At 41.8% G+C, this 22,959-nt stretch overlaps 1 protein-coding gene across 1 annotated transcript; it reads left to right on the top strand.

Moving 5' to 3' along the window:
• The first annotated feature begins 17,978 nt into the window (after positions 1-17,978).
• On the top strand, positions 17,979-22,579 carry LOC122804828 (transcription factor 15-like). The gene is made up of 2 exons (XM_044074970.1): positions 17,979-18,563; positions 19,043-22,579. Exons 1-2 carry the CDS (start codon positions 18,093-18,095, stop codon positions 19,073-19,075), a joined length of 504 nt encoding a protein of 167 aa, XP_043930905.1. The 5' UTR covers positions 17,979-18,092; the 3' UTR covers positions 19,076-22,579.
• The last annotated feature ends 380 nt before the right edge of the window (positions 22,580-22,959 follow it).

Below are 22,959 nucleotides of genomic sequence, written 5' to 3'. Positions count from 1 at the left end.
TTCTCAACCAGAGTAGAGAGTAGTGTATTAGGCCCAGATGTGAGGTGTCAGTGTAATAAAGTAGTGAAACCCCCATATAAATACAAGTGCCCCATACAGTGTAGTCACATTAGAATAGATTAATCACAGCACATTGGGGGATGTCAGGGAAAGTAAATACATTTATATTATGCAACAAATGATGAATCAATCCCAAACAGGTGGTAGACCAATATAATAAAATATAAGCAATGATGAGCATTGCAAAGCTATGCTGACCAGGTGTAAGCATTGTGTACATATGAGTAGCACAGCTAAGTGGACTTGCCCATTGGTAAGCAATGCTGAACCTGCCCCTTTAAGCACTACCAACCTTAGTTAAGCAGGTTTGCCCATAGCTTAGCTTAGCTCAGCATTTTCAAAACCATCTAATCATGGCAAAGGGTGGGAAATTGGCTGTATTTAAACCCCACAAGTGGGAATACAGCTCATAACTGGTTGTAGCTCTCCACTGCAGGCAGTATGGCAGGTGTTGGAGAGGCCATGCGCTTTTGGGTGCAGCGCTGGGGCATACAGGAGTCCAAGATCATGGTAGGAGTCCTGGTAAAAAAACATGACATGAGACTGCTGCAGGACCAGTACCAGGACTCCCAACATAAAGTGGAACCCTGGGAAAGTCTCACCCGTGATCTCACCAGTGCCACTAGAATCCCTCAGACTGGTGACCAGGTCTGGCACCACTATGATGACTTGAAATGGAGGAAGAGGGAGCTCTTGGAACAGTGGGTCCAAGAAGCAAGAGACAGGGGAGATGTCCCACCAGTGTGTAAGTATTCATAGCAGTAACTGTTTACCAAAGTCTAGCCTGTGTATGTGATGGATAGGTATGCATAAATGTTTCTCTATTTTCATTACAGCTGCAGCTGAGTGGGCTGTGAACCAGGAAGCCCATGCCAACATGTTGCAAAGGCTGCATCGCAAGGCTGGTGAGTAACAATCCTGCTTGTAGTAGTCATACCAAATAAATATAAAGGAGTAAAATGACACTTGGCAGTATAAAATGTGTATGGTTTCTACTGAATAAACCAGACAAATAGTCCCATATAGGTCATATTTAAATAAAAGTGTAACTGCTTGGCAATAAAGTTCTAAATCCTGAACTGGTTGTGTTTACTCTGGTATGGTACGGCCTTATATGTTGCATTCATAAAGATCTGATATGTGAATAGTACTGTTGTGTCAACTGTTTGTCACACTGTGCTACATAAAAAATATGTCTAGGAATGTCTGTATAAGAATGTTGTAATTACAAGGTCAGATTGTACAACCAAGAGAGGCTTAGACAGAAAACACTGAAAGAAAAGACAGCACTGTCTAAATGGCTCACTATGATGAAACACAAATTGTATTTATAGCACACACAGTCATGGTTCGAATCCCAGGAGTGGAAGTAAGCTGTATGTAAGCATAATTTTAACTAGGAGTCCGGGAATATGTGTAGAAACAGTCAGGTAGTGTTAACAAACATCCCCCCCCCCACACAGGTCTACCAGGTAAGAGAAGTAGAATGTAGCTATAAGACAGTTGAAGTATACACTGCGTACAAACATACCACTGCCCAAACCAAGGCCATAGGGTATTGTAATAACACCTGTAGAGTAATTATTAGAGCAATGATCATTAAAGTTGTGAGTACTGCAAGGATATACAAGTTGTCAAATGACATCAACCCCCCCCCACCATATCTGTAACAATAATCTAAACACACAAATCAGTGGGTATGTTTTACACCAAACCTACTATTGGGACATATGTCCTATTGTTCAACAAATATTGAAATGGGTTTTTATTAATGTTCCATGTTGAAATACTATCATTGGTGGTCTGTTGCTATCAGTGTAACCTGCATGCCATGGTAATGGCCACTGTGGTTCCATATATGCATGTGCTGTGTTTGCTATGCAACTGTTCCAAATCTATTATTTTGGGTTAATGGGAATGTATATGCATTCTGTTATAACTTATCCTGGATTGTGGTGACTATTACTAACCCACATATGTTCTAAAACTGAAACACCATAGCACATTTGGGAAGGCCAGTCCCAGCGGACCCACCTCTCCCACCTCATCTGGCCATGGCACCTGGCCTCAACATGTCTGGGTGCTCCTCATCCACTGGTCCTGCACCACCTTTGGGTGGAACCACCTCAGGGGATGGGCCTCGTCCCCCCGAGGGTGGGCGCTGACAGGATACTGTCACCCGAAGCCAGGTCTGAGGATTGGTGCGTAGTGAGCTCAGAAAGAAGTTTGGAAACCTGCTATGCCAGCTTGAGGCCCACATGGTGCAATTAGAGGGTCAGTCTGTCCCTCCTGCTCTTCCCCCAGCATAGCCACCTTCGGGGCCGCGAAGGTGCAGTGGTGACTGCCCATGGGTGGGGACCTCAGTCCCACTGTTTCCATTTGAGGGCTCATGGGCTTCCAATTTCCAAACACCCCTCCCCGTCTAAGGTGTTTACCCCCACATGTGTCATATACCACCTGTGTATGCTGTCTTGTTTGTCTTGTCTGTCTTCCTACCCAACCTACCTCCCCAAATATACCTACTATCCTTCCCCAACATCCCACTCTCATCTTAAAAAAAGGACAATCTGTTCCCAAAAAAAAAATGTGGCCCCATACATAGCTGTCCATTTTGCATACATGTCCACTGGACACATGTAATCTGGTATAACTGACTTCACAACATATTATTGCTGTCCTCACCCCTCTCTCAGGGTTTGAGTGTCCAAATCTACCTCCAAATTCAGTATATATGCACAGCTGTTGCTGCAGAAGAAATGGACAGCTATAGACCTGCCCTACACCCATCCTACACATTCCTAGCTTCCTTCCCTATTGTCTTTCCCTCTGTGTGCCCCTTTTTTCACCACTTTCCTATCACCCCTTTTTTCTTTTCTTTTAAAGAAATTAGCATGGGGGTAAGCTGTAGTAAGCTCTTTTAAGCAGTAATAAGTGGGATTAACCTGTTTCCATGGTGCTAAGTAATGCCTACACAGATTAAGCACTTTTACGGCTGTTTGTAATCATATTTAACCATAAGTTAGCATTGCTTACCGCCGCGCAATCCAGTGCAAACCCACTTACAACTGCTTAAATGTGCCTTAATCACTCTGTATCCAACAGCCCTTGTTCTGCCCAGCAACAAAATAATCAGCCCTTGCAAATCTTGAACTCAGGACCCTGTACAACATAGCCACAGCAATATACCACTAAGTCATCTGAGCTGTAGATGCTTGATGTTTTCTCAAACATATCATTCAGCACAGTCATTCAACATTAGGGGAAAATGTATCCATATATGTATATGTATATATGTATATGTGTGTATATATATATATATATATATATATATATATATATATATATATATATATATATATATATATATATATATATATATATATTAGGGCTGTACCGAATAGGGGGTTAACAGTATTTAGCCGAATACGAATAGTTGTATCAAATAATTGGCTGAATACAAATACAAATACAAATAGTTATTTTAGTCAAGTCATGAGGTAAACTAAGCACCAAACAAAATAGCTAAACAGCAAGTCAAGTTTTGCAAACTGTTCTGTGTTGTGTTCTGCTGTCTGTGCACTACGATGAGGGCTAAAAGTAAAAAATTGTTATTGTACATAATCATATACATGCAGTTAACTCACCACAAAACCAAAAAAACACAACGGAGCCATGAGAAAATTGCTGTCATATCTTTTTACTGATGCTACCAAGTAGCTATCAAACTTTTTACTGATGTACATTTAACTCAGGAATACTGCATTAGCTTTCAAAAACACCAACTGTTCCATGTCGTCAGCATTAAGACAGTTTCTTGTTTCACTGAAGGTATCATCAGCCATACTAAAAAGACGTTCACTTGGCACACTTATAGGTGGTGCAGAAAGGTAGCGCTTAGCAGTATGACACAATGTCAGAAATCTGGGCATGTTCATTTTCCTCCAATTCAGTGGGTAAGTGTCTCTCAGAACACAGGGTTCTGTCAGAAAATTGCTCAGCTCTGTTTCTATGGAGACAGAATTATCACTGTTCAGTGCCCGAACAGGCTGCAACTGATCCCAAGATGACCAAAAGTCTTCTGCTGCTCTTTATCTTTTTGTTGATGGTTGTTCATTCACTTCAGTCACTTCAGAAACAATTTCATATGGCTGATTTGTAGGCTGAATTGACATTGGCTGACACAGTAAGATTACAGTAACAATGTCTGTTTTGGCTTTTATGCACTGCAAAGGTGTCAAGAAATGCAACTTGAAGTGTGGATCCAAGCCAGCTGAAACTGTGTAAATGCCATTGTCATACAAGTCAGAAAATCTCCTTGTTAAGGATGTTATCAGTTCATTCACTGTCTTTTGATTCCATTATCAGCTATGTCTTTCTGCAGATACAACAAGACAGCGTGAACAGTTGGTAGGATCACTGAAAAACAAGAATAGTTGCAGTTTATTTCATGCATTAGTTGTTCAAATGGCCTAAGAATTGCAACAATTCTTGCTGCTAAAGCACACTGGTTTGTTGTCAGGGACAGCGCCTTGCTGGATTTGTCATCACATTCAGCAACGTACACAGACACAGCTCTGTTTTGCTCCCAAAAGTGAACCAACATCTGATATGTTTAATTCCACCTGGTAACAACGTCCTGATGAAGCTGATGTTTTAGTACACCGAGTTCTTCTTGGAAGGCGTGAAGGCGTGAGGTAGTGCTTGAAGAGTGTCGAAAATGTCTCATAATCTTCCATGACAATGTTATCAAGTCAGCAACAGATGGCTGTGTCAGAACTGCATCATTCAGAGCCAGCTGCAGAGTGTTGGCAAAACAACTGACACTGGACAAATCTGCATCCAGTAACGCTTTGACCATGTTGGCACCTCCATCACGTAAGACCATGTGGGTGCATTCTTTGTCAATATTCCAGTGATTCATCTTGTCAAGTAGAGCATCAGCTAGTCGAGACCCAGTGTGCTGTCCATCAAATTTTGACAATGAAGGACAGCAGATCTGCGTGCAAATGTGTCATCAATCCAATGTGCAGTTAAGCTCATGAAAGATTCTGTTGTTGTCTGTGCCGTCCATGTGTCTGTGGTTAGACAGAGGCTTCACTGATAGCAGTCTGGGCATGGTCCCACACTGTGTTGTACACTTCTGGTATGATTTTTTCAGTGAAGTATTTGTGGCTTGGTAGCACGTATCTAGGCTCAAGTACACCAATTAATTTGTTAAAGCCTCTATCATCAACAATTGAGTATGGTTGGATGTCAATGGCAATCATTTTTGTGATGGCACGATGTAGTTTGTTCATCTCAGAACTATGAATGCACCATGTTTTTTTCTTGCCAATCATATTGCTCAGTGTTTGCTGAACCTTGCCAGTCTGCTGAGTGTCAGATGTCCCACTTGCTGGTGCTGCTTTCTTCTTGTTAATGACTTCTTTGTATTCCTCGGGATGCTTATGGGACAAATGATTATTTAATGGAGCTGTTGTAAATGACTTTGCTGATCCACCTCTGCATGCACAACTGGCACATTGCTTTCGTTTCATCATCACATATCTTGAAATAAATCAAATTGGACTTCGCCTAACCATCACTGTACTACCCAAATGTAAACTTCACTTAAGTTACAGCTATAATACGATCATACAAAAATAAGCTACAAGGTAACACAGTGTCATTAATATGCTGATGACTGTCCTGTACATTAATAAGCTCACTGGCACAACCACATCCTAGCATGCACAAGCATAAAAGATCTAACATGATGCCAGCCACCTCCCTTCAATACATTCCACCACAGGTTTTTTTGTTTTGTTTTTTTTTACACAGCATCCTTGATTCCATGTTAAGGTAGATAAAATTTTACTGGTACAAAGTTATGGAATATGGACAGCTCACCAGTTGACATGGACCATGCTGCCGCTACAGCTGCAGACTGGTTGTGCCAGTGGGCTTACTCATGAACAGGACTGTATATATGGAGATCTGCGGACACATGACCACTATTTGTATTTGGTCTGAGCACCACTATTCTGCTGAATACAAACAGACTATTCAGCCTGCTATTCGGAACCTAAGTGAATACAAAGCAAATATTAGGTACAGCCCTACTATATATATATATTTATTTATGCAATTGGCTAAGCTTCTGGTGTCATTCTAAGGGGATCCAGTATCTGTCTGCTTGGGATGACATGGTTGACAGACCACAATGCTTTGCCACAGATGGCCTGCACCTGTCATCCCTGGGATTCCGGATACTGGCTAAGACTCTTGCTGCCCCTATAGTGCCTTTTTTAGGCAAGGTTTAAATAACAAATTCACCACCATAACAGGAACAGGCAAGCAAAAACTGAGGGTAATGCTACTCAGTGTTAAAAGTCTAAATCTCAAAATGCACTCACTCAAGGCACTCCTTAAAATGGAGAACATCGATATATGTGCAGTGACTGAGACCTGGTTCAAGGCTCCAGAGAGCACCCCTGCAATACCAGGCTATAACTCATGCCACACTTTTCGGCCATGTAACCTGGACCGAAACACCAAAGGTAGAGGAGTGTCCATATTCATTAAGGATATCCACACCTCCAGGCTAGTTGCTCAGCATAATGCATCCAGGGTTACCCAAGTGCAACTAACTCTGGGCAAAACTGCAATCCAAATTGTAGCTTGCTACAGATCCCCCACCATGCCCCAGGATTCCCACTCCTTTTTTCTTGACGTACTGGAAAATATTAGGGTTCAACCAAACACCCTAATAATGGACGACTTCAACTACCCCATCATTAACTGGGAAAACTACTTGTGTACCAACTCCTTAGCTCAACGCTTTCTGGAATTCATAAACTCCAATGCCCTGGATCAACTTATCCATGCCCCCACCATGGCCAACGATATCCTAGACCTAGTCATTACCAACATGAGTGACCGGTGTTCCACACCTGAAGTCAACTTTTGGTTGGTCCGATCCGACCATAAGCTAATCACCCTTGATATCCACATCCTGCCCCCACCCCACATTAAGGAAACCACAGTAAAAAATTTCTCTAAAGCCAACTTCATGCTTCTTAAGACAGAAGTGGTGAACTTCATGAGACCCATGCAGATGGACAATACAGTTACAACTGCTGAATCCTACACAAATGTACTCTATAAACACTTACACGAGTGCATGGATAGTGCTATTGCAAACAGAACCAAGACGCTATCCTCCAAAAAAAGGAAGCCAATCTGGTGGTCCCCTGCCATAAGCAAACTGTACAACAGAAGGAAGAAACTGTTGCAAAAGAGAGTAAAATCCCATGAGTGGAGGAGCTCCTTGGTCAGCCTCAGTAAGAAGCTGAGATCCCTTATAAGATCCTCCAATGCTAGCTACGAAAACAAAATCACCACTAATTCCAAGGACAACCACAAAGCATTCTATAGCTATGTCAATAATCTTGATAGAAACACCCAGATCTGCCCTGAGTTACAGCACAAAGGCAAGAAAATTACAGAACCAACTGATATTGCCAACATCCTGGCAGATAGGTTCAGTGCTAACTTTATCCTCCTCTTACCCCCTAAAGGGCCCATATCTATACAGAAAGAATGCAGAGTCCCTGTAATCACAACTACACAGGTAAAAGCTGCACTCTCTAAAGCCAAAAACACAGCATCTATGGGACTGGACAACATCCCAGGCTGTGTTTTACATGAACTTCAGAACTAACTGGCTCCCCACTTAAGCACCATGTTCAATAATAGCCTCACATCAGGCTTTGTGCCCACTGAATGGCACACAGCAATGGTTATTCCACTCCACAATGAAGGAGCCACCACTAATCCTGGGAACTATCGACCTATTAGCCTGATGAGCCTGGTATGCAAGGCCATGGAACGTATCATCATGGAACTCATAAACAAAGACATCGGTAACCTCCAAACTCTGGATCCCACCCAGTTCGGGTTTGTGAAAGGCAGATCATGCCTCCTGAACCTGATTGACTTCTTTGAGGCAGTCACCAAAGCCGTAGATGAGGTTAAGGTGGTTCACACAACCTATCTTGACCTCGCCAAGGCTTTCGACACCATCCCCCATTCTGGAATTATAGCTAAACTCACTAAACTAGGTATAAATTCCTACGTCACAAGATGGGTTGCCAACTGGCTCACTGATAGAACCCACACTGTAAAAGTTGCAGACTCCAAATCTGACCTCAAAGCAGTGACAAATGGAGTATCACAGGGTTCTGTCCTGGGACCTCTCCTGTTTGGTATCGACTTATCTGAAGTACAGGCTAACACAGAAGGCCTCTGGCTAACAAAGTTCACAGATGACTGCAAATTAGGAGCCATAGTCAAGATCCTAAATGATGTGGACATCCTACAGAAGGGCCTCACTGAGACAGATGCCTGGTGTCAGAGCCATGGCCTCAAGCTCAATGTCAAAAAGTGCAGTGTCATCCCCTTTGGTAAAAACTCTGTACCCATGAACTACCACATAGGCAGCAATCTACTTAACACCGAATGCATGATAAGAGACCTTGGGACCCAGGTGGACAGTAGTCTCTCCTTTGATAGTCACATCGCCACAGTAGTCAGGAAGTCCTTCTACGTGGCACACCTCATCATAAAAGGGTTCTCATCCAGGAAAAACATGGACCACACCACATCTCCACAGGTGGTGTTGTCTCCATATTCATTATGGATAGGAACACCTCCAGACTAGCATCCCATCATAATGCATTGGAGATACTTCTGGTACAACCACCTCGGGGTAATGGTGCTATCCAGACCATAGCCTGCTATGGGTCCACATCTATGTCCCTAGACCGTCAATGCACATTCTTCAACACCCTGCCATCTCTGATAGTCCAATGCAGCACTGACATAGTACGAATCTTTAACTACCCCTCCATCACCTGAGGAATGTAGCCAATCACCAGTACAGTGGCCCAACACTTCTGGGATTCATCATTTCCATTGCCCTAGACCAGTTCATACTGACCCATATTAGAGGATGCAACAGCCATGACCTGTGTTGACCACTTAAATATGGGACCATTGCTCATCCTCAGATGTCAATCTCTGCATGGTGAGATTCACACAGGTTGTAATCAACATGGAACTCAACATGTCAGCCACACCCCCCCCCCCCACAAAGATAACCACCTGCAAAAACTCTCCAAAACTGATTTTACAGCTATGAAAACAGGGGTGGAAGTTTTCACTCCACCCATGGCAATGGGATGCAGCTGCATGACTGTAGAATCATACACACAGGCACTGTACAAACAGATACATGAATGCATGGTACTAGCCAGAGCCAACAGAACCCAGACACTGTCCTCCAAACACTGGGAGACAATGTGATGATCTCCTGCCATTACTAAAGTGTACATCAGAAGGAGGACACTGTTGCAGGGAAAGGTGATGTCCCATGACTGTTGAACTCCCTTATTAGCCTCAAACACAACTTTGGATCCCTCATGGAGTCCCTGACAGACATCTATGGCAGCAGAGAAGCAGCAGACACTGACGGCAGTCACAACAGCTGTGATAGTTACATCAACAACCTCCACAGCATTAAACACAAGTGCTGCGAGTTACTGCACAAAGCTAATACCTATCCTGAGACAACAGATATTGGCCACAGTCTTGGCAACACATTCAGTGCCAGCTTTACCCCTCTCTCCCCCCATATGTGAAGTGCTGAGTGAATGTGTTCTCACATCCTGTATCCCATGCCCATTCTAGACGTCTGTGTGTCACTAGGATGTGGCCCTGCAGCAAGGTCACAGGGTATGGCAGTGTGGTGACACATCCACCATGTCATAGGCAGGGTACGGTATGTGCATGGTAATTCCCAGTCTGTAACACAGTGATTGCATATGCCTCAGGTTATAGGGCTGAGAGTTGTACATAGGTACATGCTGATGTACAACATCTGTTGTATAATGGAGAATGGTGCATGTTCTGGTTTGGACACATCTCCGATTGCTAATAACCACAGCCACAGACACACACACACACACACACACACACACACACACACACACACACACACACACACACACACACACACACACACACACACAGACACACACACACACTTGCCAGTACTGAGATCCATAGGTTCACTGCTTTATAGGTGTGTAGTAGGTGAATGGGCCTGAAGGCTCTACAAGTCTAGCCCAAGGGAATACCTTGGCATCAGGCCACATGACAATAGTCCCTTGTGTGGATCAGGGGTATAGTTACTAAAGTGGTCCCCAGGGGTGGGTATTACATTCCCCATCCACTCATCCAGGTTTCTATTGTGGGTGGCCAGTGATGTGCACTGCTTCCCATGTATGTGATCTATATTCCATAACATGGACAGTGTCTAGGTTGTGCACATATTACACATGCATGTTCTTTGACATGTGGAAGTGTGCTTGAGGTCTCTGGGGCATGTTGTGTGGACAGATTGGTATCTTCTGATGTGGCATTCCTGACCTCATTTGGTGATACCTGGCTATGTAACTGAGATCATGATTGTACCTACACTGACAGTATGATATGAGTATTCAGTGGAGTGAGTGGTGTCTGTCCATACAGGGCATGTGTATAAGGCATGGTATTCCCTTTGTGGGGTACATTTGCAGACTCTACAGTTGTTGCAGGTGTCCAGTGAGGAACATGGCAAAAGGGCCACTGTACACATTTATTGGGCTACTGAGGGGATGGAACAGGGTGCCATGGTTGTTTACTTGCTGGGTAACACACATTCAGTCAGGAGATGTAACACATCACAGTACTTTCTGATGTCAGTGGCACTGTTGTGGTCAACAGGCATGTAGTCCACTGCTATCACACCCTCGGTACTATCTGTGAGGCAATATGCAGGGAAACTACCAATATAGTGGTTGCTGACTAGCCAAGTGTGTTTGTGTATGATATGTGGGTGGAGAGTGGTCTCCAAGTAATAGAAGGGTTGCCTATATTGTTCACTAATCCATACTGTGACATTTAGGGCTGTGGATTGTCTACACCAATCTCTCCAGTGTTTGACATCTGTTGGCCTTGTAATGTGGACATTGTGACATATACTAGGTCCTCAGCATAATAATTTAGCAAAACCCACCCCCAATAGATCCTGTTATTACACTGACCCCTACACAGAATACTGATCACACACACTTGCCAGTACTGAGATTCAAACCCCTACCTACATATATATTGCTACTACAGTGTACTGCATTTATCGCATGTGCCACAGAGCTTATTGGATGGGTATTGTCCCAAGGTACTTCTAAGGTGAAGAACATCACCAGCCCTTGTAAATACTGGCATTGGGTGATGTAGTGGGTGAAAGAATCCAAAAAATGTTTTACTCTATACACACATTTACATTTGCCAGGGGTGAGGTTCAAACCTCTTTGAAACAATCTTTTTGGACCATTATGTTACGCATTTACCACATGCACCACTGACCTTACATGGTTTAGGGTTGGCAACAGGTACTTCTAAGGTGGATGATATCTGCAGGACTGCTAAAGTTAGGCACTGAGATGTGTACTGGGTGTAAATGGGGCTAAAATCTTTGAGTTACAGACATGCACACACTTGCCAGTGAGATTCAAACCCATACTTATGTAGGTATTGCTACTACGTTGTTCTGCATTTATCACACTTGCCATGGAGCTTACGTGTTGGAGAGCTGTGCCAAGGTATCTTTGAAGGTGAGTGACATCAGCAGCAGTGGTAAAGGAGGGGTACGGGAGATTTAGTGAGTGTGAATGGCCTCAACCACATTCATCTAGAAACACACATGCACACACACACACAACTTTGCATTTGACAGGACTGAGATTACAACTGCTACATGGATACCTATTTGTACTGTAGTGTTACACAGTTATCAGAAGAACCACTGGCACTATATGGCTGAGGGGTAACTAAAGGTATTTCTACAGTGAATGACATCAGCACATCTTGGGACATAGACCAACTGAATTTGTAGTGGGTGGGACATGCCTCATAATGGGGTTCTCTCTGTCGCTATCTGTCTTTCTCTTCCCCACGTCTCTGTGTGTGTATGTTTGACATATTATAATGTGTTTGCCTTAGATATGTGTGTGTGTATTCCTATCCAATGTGTGTGTGTGTGTGTGTGTGTGTCAATAGTGTACAATTTGGTGTGTGTGCACAGACAGCTGCGAATAACCAATAACTGTAGTCAACTGTGTTGTGAGACATGGGCTTCATTTCTCTAAGTGTAGGAGTATGCCCAGTATGACCTTATACATTGAGTGTGTGCATCCATTCCAGGGAGGGTTGGACTCCAGTTCTGGGTTTTGTGTGCTACAGCTACACCTAGCAAACTGTTTCTGCAGGATATCTGTAGATAGGTTGCCAATATGGAGACACAATGGGCTTAACATACAGGGGATACTGTAACTACTGCTGTCTGTGCTGCTTGTGTGGCATGTTTGGTTGTAGCATAGATATTCTGACATATGTACAGTTTTACACTGTGATGTGTCATGGCATCGACTGCTGACAGTTATCCTTCTTTGCTCAAAGTTGTTTTCTAGTAAATACGAGATGAATGCAGCTGAGACCAATATTCTGAGGCATATAGACTACATATTCTGGCACTCACCTGCCATTGTTGAGGGGTAGCTACAGACAATAGACTGCTGCTTCTGTGTAAATGGTGCAGCACCATGTTAGTATGCTGGCTGGGGATCCCCTCCTTGTGCTTTTCTCAGCTTCAAGGAATGGCCATATCCTGCTGGGGCCATACCTCTCAGCTGTACAGATACATCCAGGTTATCCAGACACAGGACTCATATATCTCATCAGTTTACCTTCATATTGTGGTTTACAAGTGGTTTTGTGGCTATTCATCCATGGGTTTGCAGTTGGAAGTAGTATGGGCGGACATTAGAGTTTCAGACTTCACACATGCCATGACATCCATGCTTCTACACCCCCCCTGTTATTCTCTCCTCCACCTAACATTATGTAAGAAATATCTCAGAGATAACCCTATAGTTGGGCCTTTATCCCAGTAGTATTTATGGCCTGATCCATAGCCCTTGAAGTAGGACATGGAGAGGCATACTACTGGCATTTGTCAACATGGCCTTGCATTTGTTTTCTGTTTACTGTTAGGTTGTTAGTTGGGAGCCCTGATATTCCATACATTGGCACTATGGGTGAGGCATGGGCCTTTGCCAGAGGACTGTAGGCCATTTGAGAGTGCTGCAGGCCATCTGTTACTGCATTTCTACATGGAATTGTGGGGGAGGGATGCACACCTGCAGATTTTAACATTTGAAATGACTGTATTGGTATTTCGGTTACTTTGTTGGCTTCCATTTCATATTGTATTGTGACCTATCATGCAGACAGCAGGCATATCAATAGAGTACACGTTCGATCTTAATAGCATATATTGCAGTTTCAGACTTCTTACCCTTCAGAACCGTAATGCAACTGGCAGACTTGTTGCAGTATGTCTGTGTAGGTCTGGTAGGGGGCTCTTCACCAATGCCATCATTTGGGGGCCTTAGCCCAGCCTTTCTTCACGGTCATCTATACCTGTCCTGCTGGCTGAGGCTGGTGGTGGATATGTGACCCTCATTGACATCCATGTGTGTGAATTATTGACACCCACAGTTCTTTGGGCCATCACATGTACTACAGTGGGGGATATCACCTTGTGTAGTGCTGTCTAGTATGCTGACACCAGTATTTGTTATGAATTTCCTGCTGTCCCATATAGCTGTCTGCTGCTATCCCATTCAGCCACCCAATTCCCTTGCATATTTGCATCCATATCATAAATACAAGTATGAGAACATACTACTCCATTCAGTAATTGATAGGAAGTGTAACTTACCTTGTTGCTGGGCCAGTATTGAGGACAGTGGTGGAGGGCTGACTATGTTGGATGCACATAGTACACTCCCTGTACATGGTAAGTATCAGGTAGTATCATGTTTGGATCGCTTTTACTGTCTGTGCGAGGTATCAGTCCCTGGGTCCCTACAGTGTCAATGTGTGTGCTATGCATTGCCTCTTTGCCAAGGCCTGGGCATACTGTGCACAACTCTTTCTGCCTACAGGGGCAGGCTCAAGATGTTCCTCCTCCAAGTCCCTTTGTGCCTGTGCTGGCCTTGGCAATGGTGGGGGGGTGTTGTGTGGCCCTGCCCCATGCTGTTCCTGCTGCAGCTGTTTCTGCAGCATCATATTGTGTAGCATGGCACATACTATGAACATTTGTGTACATGTAGATGGAGAGTACTGCAAGGCTCCACCGGATATGTCAAGGCAGCGGAACCATGACTTGAGCATCCCAAACACATGCTCTGCAATGATCTTGGTTTGTGCGTGTGCCTCATTAGGTGCTCTTGTTCAGGTGTGTGTGCATTTCTGGTGGGTGTCATCAGCCACGGCTCCAGTGCTTAGCCAGCATCCCCTACTAGATGGCCATATGGGATGTCCCCCCTGGCAATCATCTGATACAGCTGTGAGCAATGCCAAATGTGGGAGTTATGATAGCTTCCAGGGCTGCCAGCACACACATTCATGATAATAACCTGGGCATCGCACACAACCTGGCAGTTGATGGAAGGGAAGCCCTTGCAGTTTATGTAGGCTTATCCCGCTCATCAAGTGCTTTCATGTGGATGTGCATGCAGTCTATAGCACCAACTACTTCAGGGTATTTTGCTATATGGTGAAAGAGACGCATACATGTGGTCAGCATCTCACGGGCAGTGGGAAAATATATGTGTTCACTGGCATGTTGTGTCATGGCATCTAGGAACTGGTGGAGTACCCTGGATGCTGATGCCTGTGAGACCCCCATGATATCCCCAGTTGGTCTTTGGAAGGTACCTGCGGCTAGTAGTCTTAAGCCTAGACATATCTTGGTATCCACTGGGATGGGTTCCCCTCTATTAGTTCTGTGTGTATGGTGTGGCCGGCACAGCTCAATGATTTGCTGTAGAATGTCTCTGTCCACCCTATAGCGCTCTACTATCTCCAGCTCATGTAGACCCTGGTAGGTTACCCTGGGTCTGTACACTTTTCTCCTCCTCCTCACTGCGTGTCGGTTGTCAGCATTCTCCTCCTCACCACCCTCAGTCTCTAGCACATATTGATGGGATAAAGCTGCAGCAGCCTCTAACATATTTAGTTATTTTTGCCAGTTAAAAATCCCCCATCTGTGTACACTGGTGGTGTAGAGTTTATGGGAAAAAACAGTCTGTAGGGTGTTTGCATACTTTACATTAGTGTGCTGGGCTGCTGTATGTGTAATTGGCTAATTCTGATACATTCCATCTGCTACCTATGCTAGTTTTCCTTGATTTCCTTCCTACTGCTGTCTCCCCTTCCCACATTTTCCCATGCTGTGCATACCTGCCGGTGCTCAAATCTAAACAGTTCTGCTATTTTCTCTGTTGTTTGTTTGTTTTTTTTTGGCCCACTGCACGCTAATGTAAGCTCTTTTAAGCAGAAATGGCCCTTCCTGTATGCGAACATGCTCTGCATTTCATGGAATAAGACATTACAGCATCAGACACACCCCCTTCCTTAGCTCTGCTTAGCTAAGGGCAAACACAGGCCACAGAGCTCCAATGAGCTTACAGCAAGCATGACACACCCCCTTATGAAGTCATTCATCTCTTATACTTGCACTGTTGTACTGCTGTACCTATACGGTTAGGTTCAAGCTGACACTTTGAGGAAATCTGTGATTCAGTATAGCTCCCCTTGTCCCGGTCCCCTTCAATAACACACATCACACCAAATGACATTTGACGATCTTTATTAGTTTTCCACAACTTAGCTTTGATCACCAACTTTATTAATTACAACTATTCATGCTATAATTGATTCTAAATACAGCATAACATCCTTGTAATGTTAATCAGGGCAGCATACTTGCTCACCCTGCCCCAGTAAGCAGTGTCCATACCTCTACTCATTTACTTTACTTATGAAGCAGCGTCCCATCTCACTTCATACACCATTCATTGTAATGTTAATCAGGGTAGCGTACCTACTCACCCTGCCCAACAAGCAGGGTCCCTACCTCTGCTTGCTTACTTTACTTAATGAAGTAGCGTCCCAAATCACTTCCTACACCATCCATTGAATTACCTTCCACCAATAAGCACCGTCCTTACCTCAGCTTGCTTATCTATTCAGCAAGCTTCCTACAACTACTCATTTCCTTTCCCCAGATCCTTGAAATGAACATCCAGACATCAGAGGGGGAACAGAAGAGGGCAAGCCTAACCCTCTTCTCCGCCTACCCCCACTGATAAAATAACCCTACACCCCACCAACAAAAGGAGGGAGGGTGGGTGGGTAGCAAGTTCACGCCAAAATGTGATTCCTTAACCCAGCTACTAGACTAAACCTCTTAAGCCCCTCCCTGTCATTATCTCATTTCCTTCCCACCATCCCTGCCTCCACTTAACCCTTTCATCTCCCCAACCCACTTAATTTCCCTTAATATTAACCTACCCCCCCCCCCCAAGAAGATGTCCTGGGACAACTTAGTTTGTTGCCAAACTTCATTTATTTGCATAGCCCAGTGTGTACATCCTTAGTTACTGCACTTAGACGGACCTTTTCCCCTTGACAACCAGTGCTCCCTCATATTGTTTACATCCTGCCTGCCATTGACTATAATGGCAAAATGCAGAATTATCTTAAAATTGACCTTTCTCATTTTTTTGATTTCTGGCGCGATCCCATTTTCACACCGCTGCCCTGAGCTTAAACGGCCATGATCATTAAAAAAGAAAAGTTTCATTTTAAGCAAAAAAACATTAATTAATGCCAATGGCCTTATATTTGACCATTGGCATGTGTGTTTGACTGTAATACATGCTTTCCATAAGCTGTCCTGCCCCCATTTGCTCGGATGCGGAAATGTATTCAGTTACTAACTGAATACGTCTGTTTTGGGACTGTTCCTGCACAGAGTCCAGCCAGCTCCGTGGATTGCAAAATCACCTCATTTGCATGGTTTTACCAGTAAATGAGGTGATTTGCATCCTGCATGGCTTTCTGTGCAGTAACAGTATAGGGCCACTCATGCACATGAAAACGACACTTTCCTGGATTACTCGGTGGCCATTTTCCATGCAGAAGCTCCTACACTGTTCCTGCATAGAAAATGACTGTTCCTGAATCCTGGGGTATTTCTTCTTGTGCTTTGCTTCTTTATTTTATCTATTTCTGTGTCTCCTCTCCCAGGTGTTCCTACTGTATTTTCCCTGTTCATATGTTGGAGTACTCTTGTCAGATCTCAATTTTTATCACACATAGGGTGGCAATCACATAGATAGTAGGGACAACTAAGGCCATAGTTTTTTTTCTTTTTTTAAATAATAACATAAGACCAGACATTTGCTATTGTAAGGCTGCTAAGTAAGTTGCAGAATTTGTGTAAGTGCCATTATATCCATGTAGCTGTCTGTTTGAGTAGAGTATGAAAATAACTGTTAAACTCATAACTGAACACTACATTTTAAAGGTTGGTGTCTGCTTTTGAATTAACCTCAGCTGTTCACAAAGTGTGTGTGTGTGTGTGTGTGTGTGTGTGTGTGTGTGTGTGTGTGTGTGTGTGTGTGTGTGTGTGTGAGTGTGAGTGTGAGTGTGAGTGTGAGTGTGAGTGTGTGTGTGTGTGTGTGTGTGTGTGTGTGTGTGTGTGTGTGTGTGTGTGTGTGTGTGTGTGTGTGTGTGTGTGTGTGTGTGTGTGTGTGTGTGTGTGTGTGTGTGTGTGTGTGTGTTCCTTTGGTTTAGTTAGCAGATAAATCTGAATTAGAGCAACAAGCACCTCCTTCTTCTCCTTTAAGGGAGAACACATGGTCGACCTAAAAGGAGCAGTGATTCAAAAAACGGTTTACTCAACTGCTAGGGAATGAAGCAGACACTAGTAACCAGATTGGCTGCAGCTGGTCAAAGCTATTTTCATTCTGCCCAAAGTGAAGGGTGTTTTCTGTATGCAATGGCACAGTTAGTGTGTAGACAACTCCTGATACACAATGAAGTCTATGGGGAGTAACCAAGGTTTTCAGGCTGACTGCTGCACTTCTGACATTGAAGAACTTGAAAGTGGCAGTGAGAACTCTGACAGGTCGACCAGTGGCAGCAGCAGCCAAGTCAACAGTAAAGGGAAGCGGAAGAGGCAAACCAGACAGACAGGGCTAAGTAAGCAGCGTCAGGCTGCAAATGCAAGAGAGAGAGACAGGACCCACAGTGTCAATACAGCTTTTACAGCACTTAGAACACTAATTCCAACAGAGCCTGCTGATCGTAAATTGTCCAAAATAGAGACCCTGCGACTAGCTTCTAGTTATATTTCTCACTTGGCTAATATCCTCCTTCTGGGTGAAGACTGCTTGGATGGACAACCCTGCCTTAAATATCGAGCTGTCTTACAAGGTGGGGAGACAAATAACAGCTCCTCTCCCAGGCCAATATGTACCTTCTGTCTCAGCAATCAGAGAAAACTGGTGAGTTGCTTGTGTATCTGCTTATTAGCATCATAAATTGATTACATTTTAACAAAGAACATGTTTTGCTAAAACTTGTATCGTGTTTTCTACAGACAATCCCACAAATTAAAATATAGCATATATAATGCATGGGCATTATTAACAAAACGTTGTATTTATTTTCAAAATAAAACTCAAATGAAATGGAATTCCACATTAATGAAATGCCTAAAACAAATACTAATGACTATTGTCAACATAAATCTCCACTGTTAACATTGCACTGCATTTGTTAACTAAATTTTAGTGCTGAGTTCTATGCATTTTTATATAAAGTAGATTTCAGAATGTATTTCAGTTTGTTGATATCACAACTCTGAGGATTGAAACTGTCATGGTACCATGAATACATTATTAAAAAAAGGCTCAACAACGCTCAGAAATTCTTGATATGTATTTGTTTTGATACATCTGACACTTTCTATGCCTTTTTGCAGCTCAGAGAAGGAGAGAAGCACTTGTCTGTTTAACTTTATATGGACACTGAATGAGATGTCGAGCTTGTACTGAATATAGAACTCACTTGAGCAACACCGATGCACTGTAATGTTTACATTGTGAAGTATTCTGTTGTACAGAACATGCAAGACTTGTATTTTTAGAATACGACAACATTAATTTGCACTTTCAGTTTAATATACAGCTATTTTATTCAGGGTGTTTTCTCCGTGCAACCTTATACTGTGCCTTGAGCTGCACCTGGTGTAGCAGCTATTTTAGAACCAGAAATGCAACACTCAAGTAGAGAAGCCCTGAAAAGACTTTTAGACTAGATGTCACATGATGAAATCTGAGATGAGACAGAGATGTCTTGTCCCTAGAAGCTATCATAACACAGTCACCTGTGGCGTCAAATACCTTCCTTGGTACAACGATGCAGCCAAGAGTTAGATTATGCAATGGTTTGACAATTTGATGGTATAAGAAGACAATGCTGAAATTAAGAGAAACATCACTGCAGGGTTTCATTTAATACCTAATCTGCAGAGCAGTTGATTTTTTCAGAAACACTTTAGATTTTGGTACCAAAAGAATTATTTTTTTTTTCATATTTAATCTGGCAGCTTATTAAAAGGAATGAAATGTTATGTACTGTATTGCTAAATTCTAAATTTCTGATGTTGCCTTCTCTTCTAAAGAACTGGCTTTCATTGTTTAAAAATGAACTGCATTTTTGAAATGCATCCTACAGAATGACATAAGGTGTGCAGGTTTTGCAGTTCAAGTTTTTTTTACCCAGTCACTTTAGTAATTTATAATTAAGATTTTACATTTTACTATGGAAGTAAATCAGGTCTTTGTTTCATGTTATGCTTTGGAACTGGTTTGTAAGATATAACCAAATTCAGTAAACAAAAGGTTCTTTTTTCAATGTGAATACCAAGTTAGCACACAACAGCCAACACAAATCAACTGAAGACATAAAGTGCTATATTCAAAATGTTCAGTATATAGCAGTATTTATGAATTTTATAGATCTGCTTAATAGTACAGTTTGGATACAGGCAAACCTTAGGCTAACGTTTATTACTGTATTTTCTTTTATTTATGGCATGTCTCTAACATGCACCTTGAAGGCTTTAAAAGAGAAGTATTTGGAGTTGTTAGTTTAAACCACCTGACTGCCATATATTTTCCCAGGCAACAATAATGGGCTGTTGTAATTGGCATTTAAAATATGTTCATTTTATACTTCAGATAGAATGTGAAGCACCTTTTTTAATCTCAGTAAGGCATACTAAGATCTGTATACCTGTAGAACAATCCTAGTTCATAGGTCAGCTACTCATTATTAACGTTCTTCTCATGCCTAAACTCTACCGACTATTATTATTATTATTATTATTATTATTATAGTTCATAGGTCAGCTTCTCATTATTAATTTTCTTCTGATGCCTAAACTCTACCGACTATTATTATTATTATTATTATTATTATTATTATTATAGTTCATAGGTCAGCTTCTCATTATTAATTTTCTTCTCATGCCTAAATTCTACTGACTATTATTATTATTATTATTATTATTATTATTATTATTATTATAGTTCATAGGTGAGCTACTCATTATTAACTTTCTTCTCATGCCTAAATTCTAATGACTTCTCAAAGTAATATTTTCCTGTCATTTCTTGTTTCTGTACCACACATTCATGCTGGTATTTTGAATTAGCACTTTATGAGAGTATGAATGAGACTAGGACTGTCAAAATGAAAGTGAAAAATAGTGATAGTTCAAATGTGACACCTTTGCTAGCTGTTAGTCTCCAGTTTTAAGGTTTTAGTCTGAATAAATGGTGCATTATTATATACTAATTCCAGATACTTGAAAACAAAGTGACTGTTTAGTTGCTGTGAAGCAACATTGCACTAAACTCATTTCATGAAGTATGTTCTAGTTATTATATGACTGTTGTAAAATAAGCATATTACTCCTCCAGTAATAAAATGTATTTGTAAGGTATCGTCTTGCAATATGATACAGCAGAAATGAAGACCATACTTACAGTGCATGTACTGTATTGGCTTACCTCAACACAGAAATATGAATGTATTTTGGACATATTGTTTTCAGTTTGTATTGTTTGGATATAATTTATAAGCATTTTTTTTAGAAACTTAGAAGTCTGTATTTTGCAAATATTGTATAACAGTTGTTTTTTTCCAAAAGTGGTATACTTGAAATAAGTTTCTTCAATAGAAAATTTAAGAGGGACTTAAATAAAGGACCTATTAATATTTGCTGCCACATTTTTCACATCACATGCTGACCTGATTATTTTTTTGACTTGAAATATGTGGTAGAAAGTACTGTAGAATGTAATTAAGCCCAACAAAGAATTTATTAACCTCAGTGCAAAATGTCACAGTTTCTCTGTCTTTGTGAAACCTGAAAAAATAACTGTGCCATGTGCAACATGCTTTGTTGATTGATTATCATGCATTGTCCTGAATGCTGCCAATAGCTTGTTTACTAACCACAGGGTTTCCAGTGGAATCCCCTGTTGCTAACTTAGAAAATGTTGCTGATAAAGACCCAGTGTTTCTATTGAGTTTTCCATTTCAGCTATTTTAGTTCTCGCTGCATGCATTTATATCTAAATTGTCTTTTAGGTATAAACACATAAAATGTTTACCATCCTACATTTACAGCTGGAAAAATAAAAGTGTCTCAGCCATAGTTCAAATTTTAGGCCTGACTCACCCTCAATGTGTAATTAAAAGTTTAGGTCACCTCAGCCTACTTATAGTCAAAGAAAGGTTTCTGTATAGCCACATCATTAGCTCTAGGGAATAAGTGCACATCCTCTGAATGATATAACAAAAGCCAATTAATTTTGTTTGGTTTATATAGTCAAACCAGAACAATGGGGTGGCTCTAAAAGAAAGATTCTTTGTTTACTCAAATACCTGTCTCCAGTGTATTGTACTGAAGTTAATGGGGAAAATTTATAAATCAAGTATACACTCATTACCTAACTTTGCCAGAAGTACAATTTACATATAGGTATATAATATTCTTGTCTTTCATACAAGAGGTAACACATTAATTTTCTATTGCAATATGATAAAGATATGCCTCCGGTATTCTGAACTGCAACATGGGTGCTGTTTTAATGGTTGCTTTCTATGTAGTCATCACTGTATGCATCATCAATATTATTCAGTCTGGAGAGCTCTTCTGTCACTTTAAACTGAATCAGCTGCAAATATTTTCCCAGAAAAAGTATCTAAAACATAGAATACAATATCTCATAGGTTCAGAGGTGGTTACTAGGATAATGGCCCTAGGTCTTTTACAAGCCTAGCCATGTAATAACAATGTTCCCTAATTGATCATTGTCATATGGTTCCCTAATTGGCCACTGATAGATGGTTGGAGTGTTTGCAGAGTGAATCTATGATTAGCACCAGTTACATACCTCTCAACTGTACAGATTTTCGCATAATGCCCAGATTTTTGTCTCATATTTTTTTTATCCATATTTCAAAAAATTATGTTTTTTCTGGAAAATCATTGGCAAGTTACTAAAAACTGAAGTCAGGAAATAATAACATACATTTGAGTTTCAGACTTCATACACTTCAGAAAATTCATGCTAACATAAAACCTGTTATTTTATCAACTGTCTAAGTTTGTAAGAACAATATTTAAAAATTATCCCTAGCTTTGGGCCTTTATCCCCCCATTACATATGGTTTTGTCCAGATGTCTTGCTCTGAGAGGTTGGGAGGTGTACCGGCTGCCCCTGTCCATGGGGGACATAGGTGCCACTCTGGGATGAATTTACATCTCCCATCCAATTCTCCAGGTTTCACTTATATAGGGTAATTGAGGAGCTCTGCTTAATG

This window comes from Protopterus annectens, chromosome 6.part0 (genome assembly GCF_019279795.1).
Source record: "Protopterus annectens isolate FY-2018-M chromosome 6.part0, PAN1.0, whole genome shotgun sequence".
Classification (NCBI taxonomy): domain Eukaryota; kingdom Metazoa; phylum Chordata; order Ceratodontiformes; family Protopteridae; genus Protopterus; species Protopterus annectens.
This window is presented reverse-complemented; position numbering and strand designations above follow the sequence as displayed.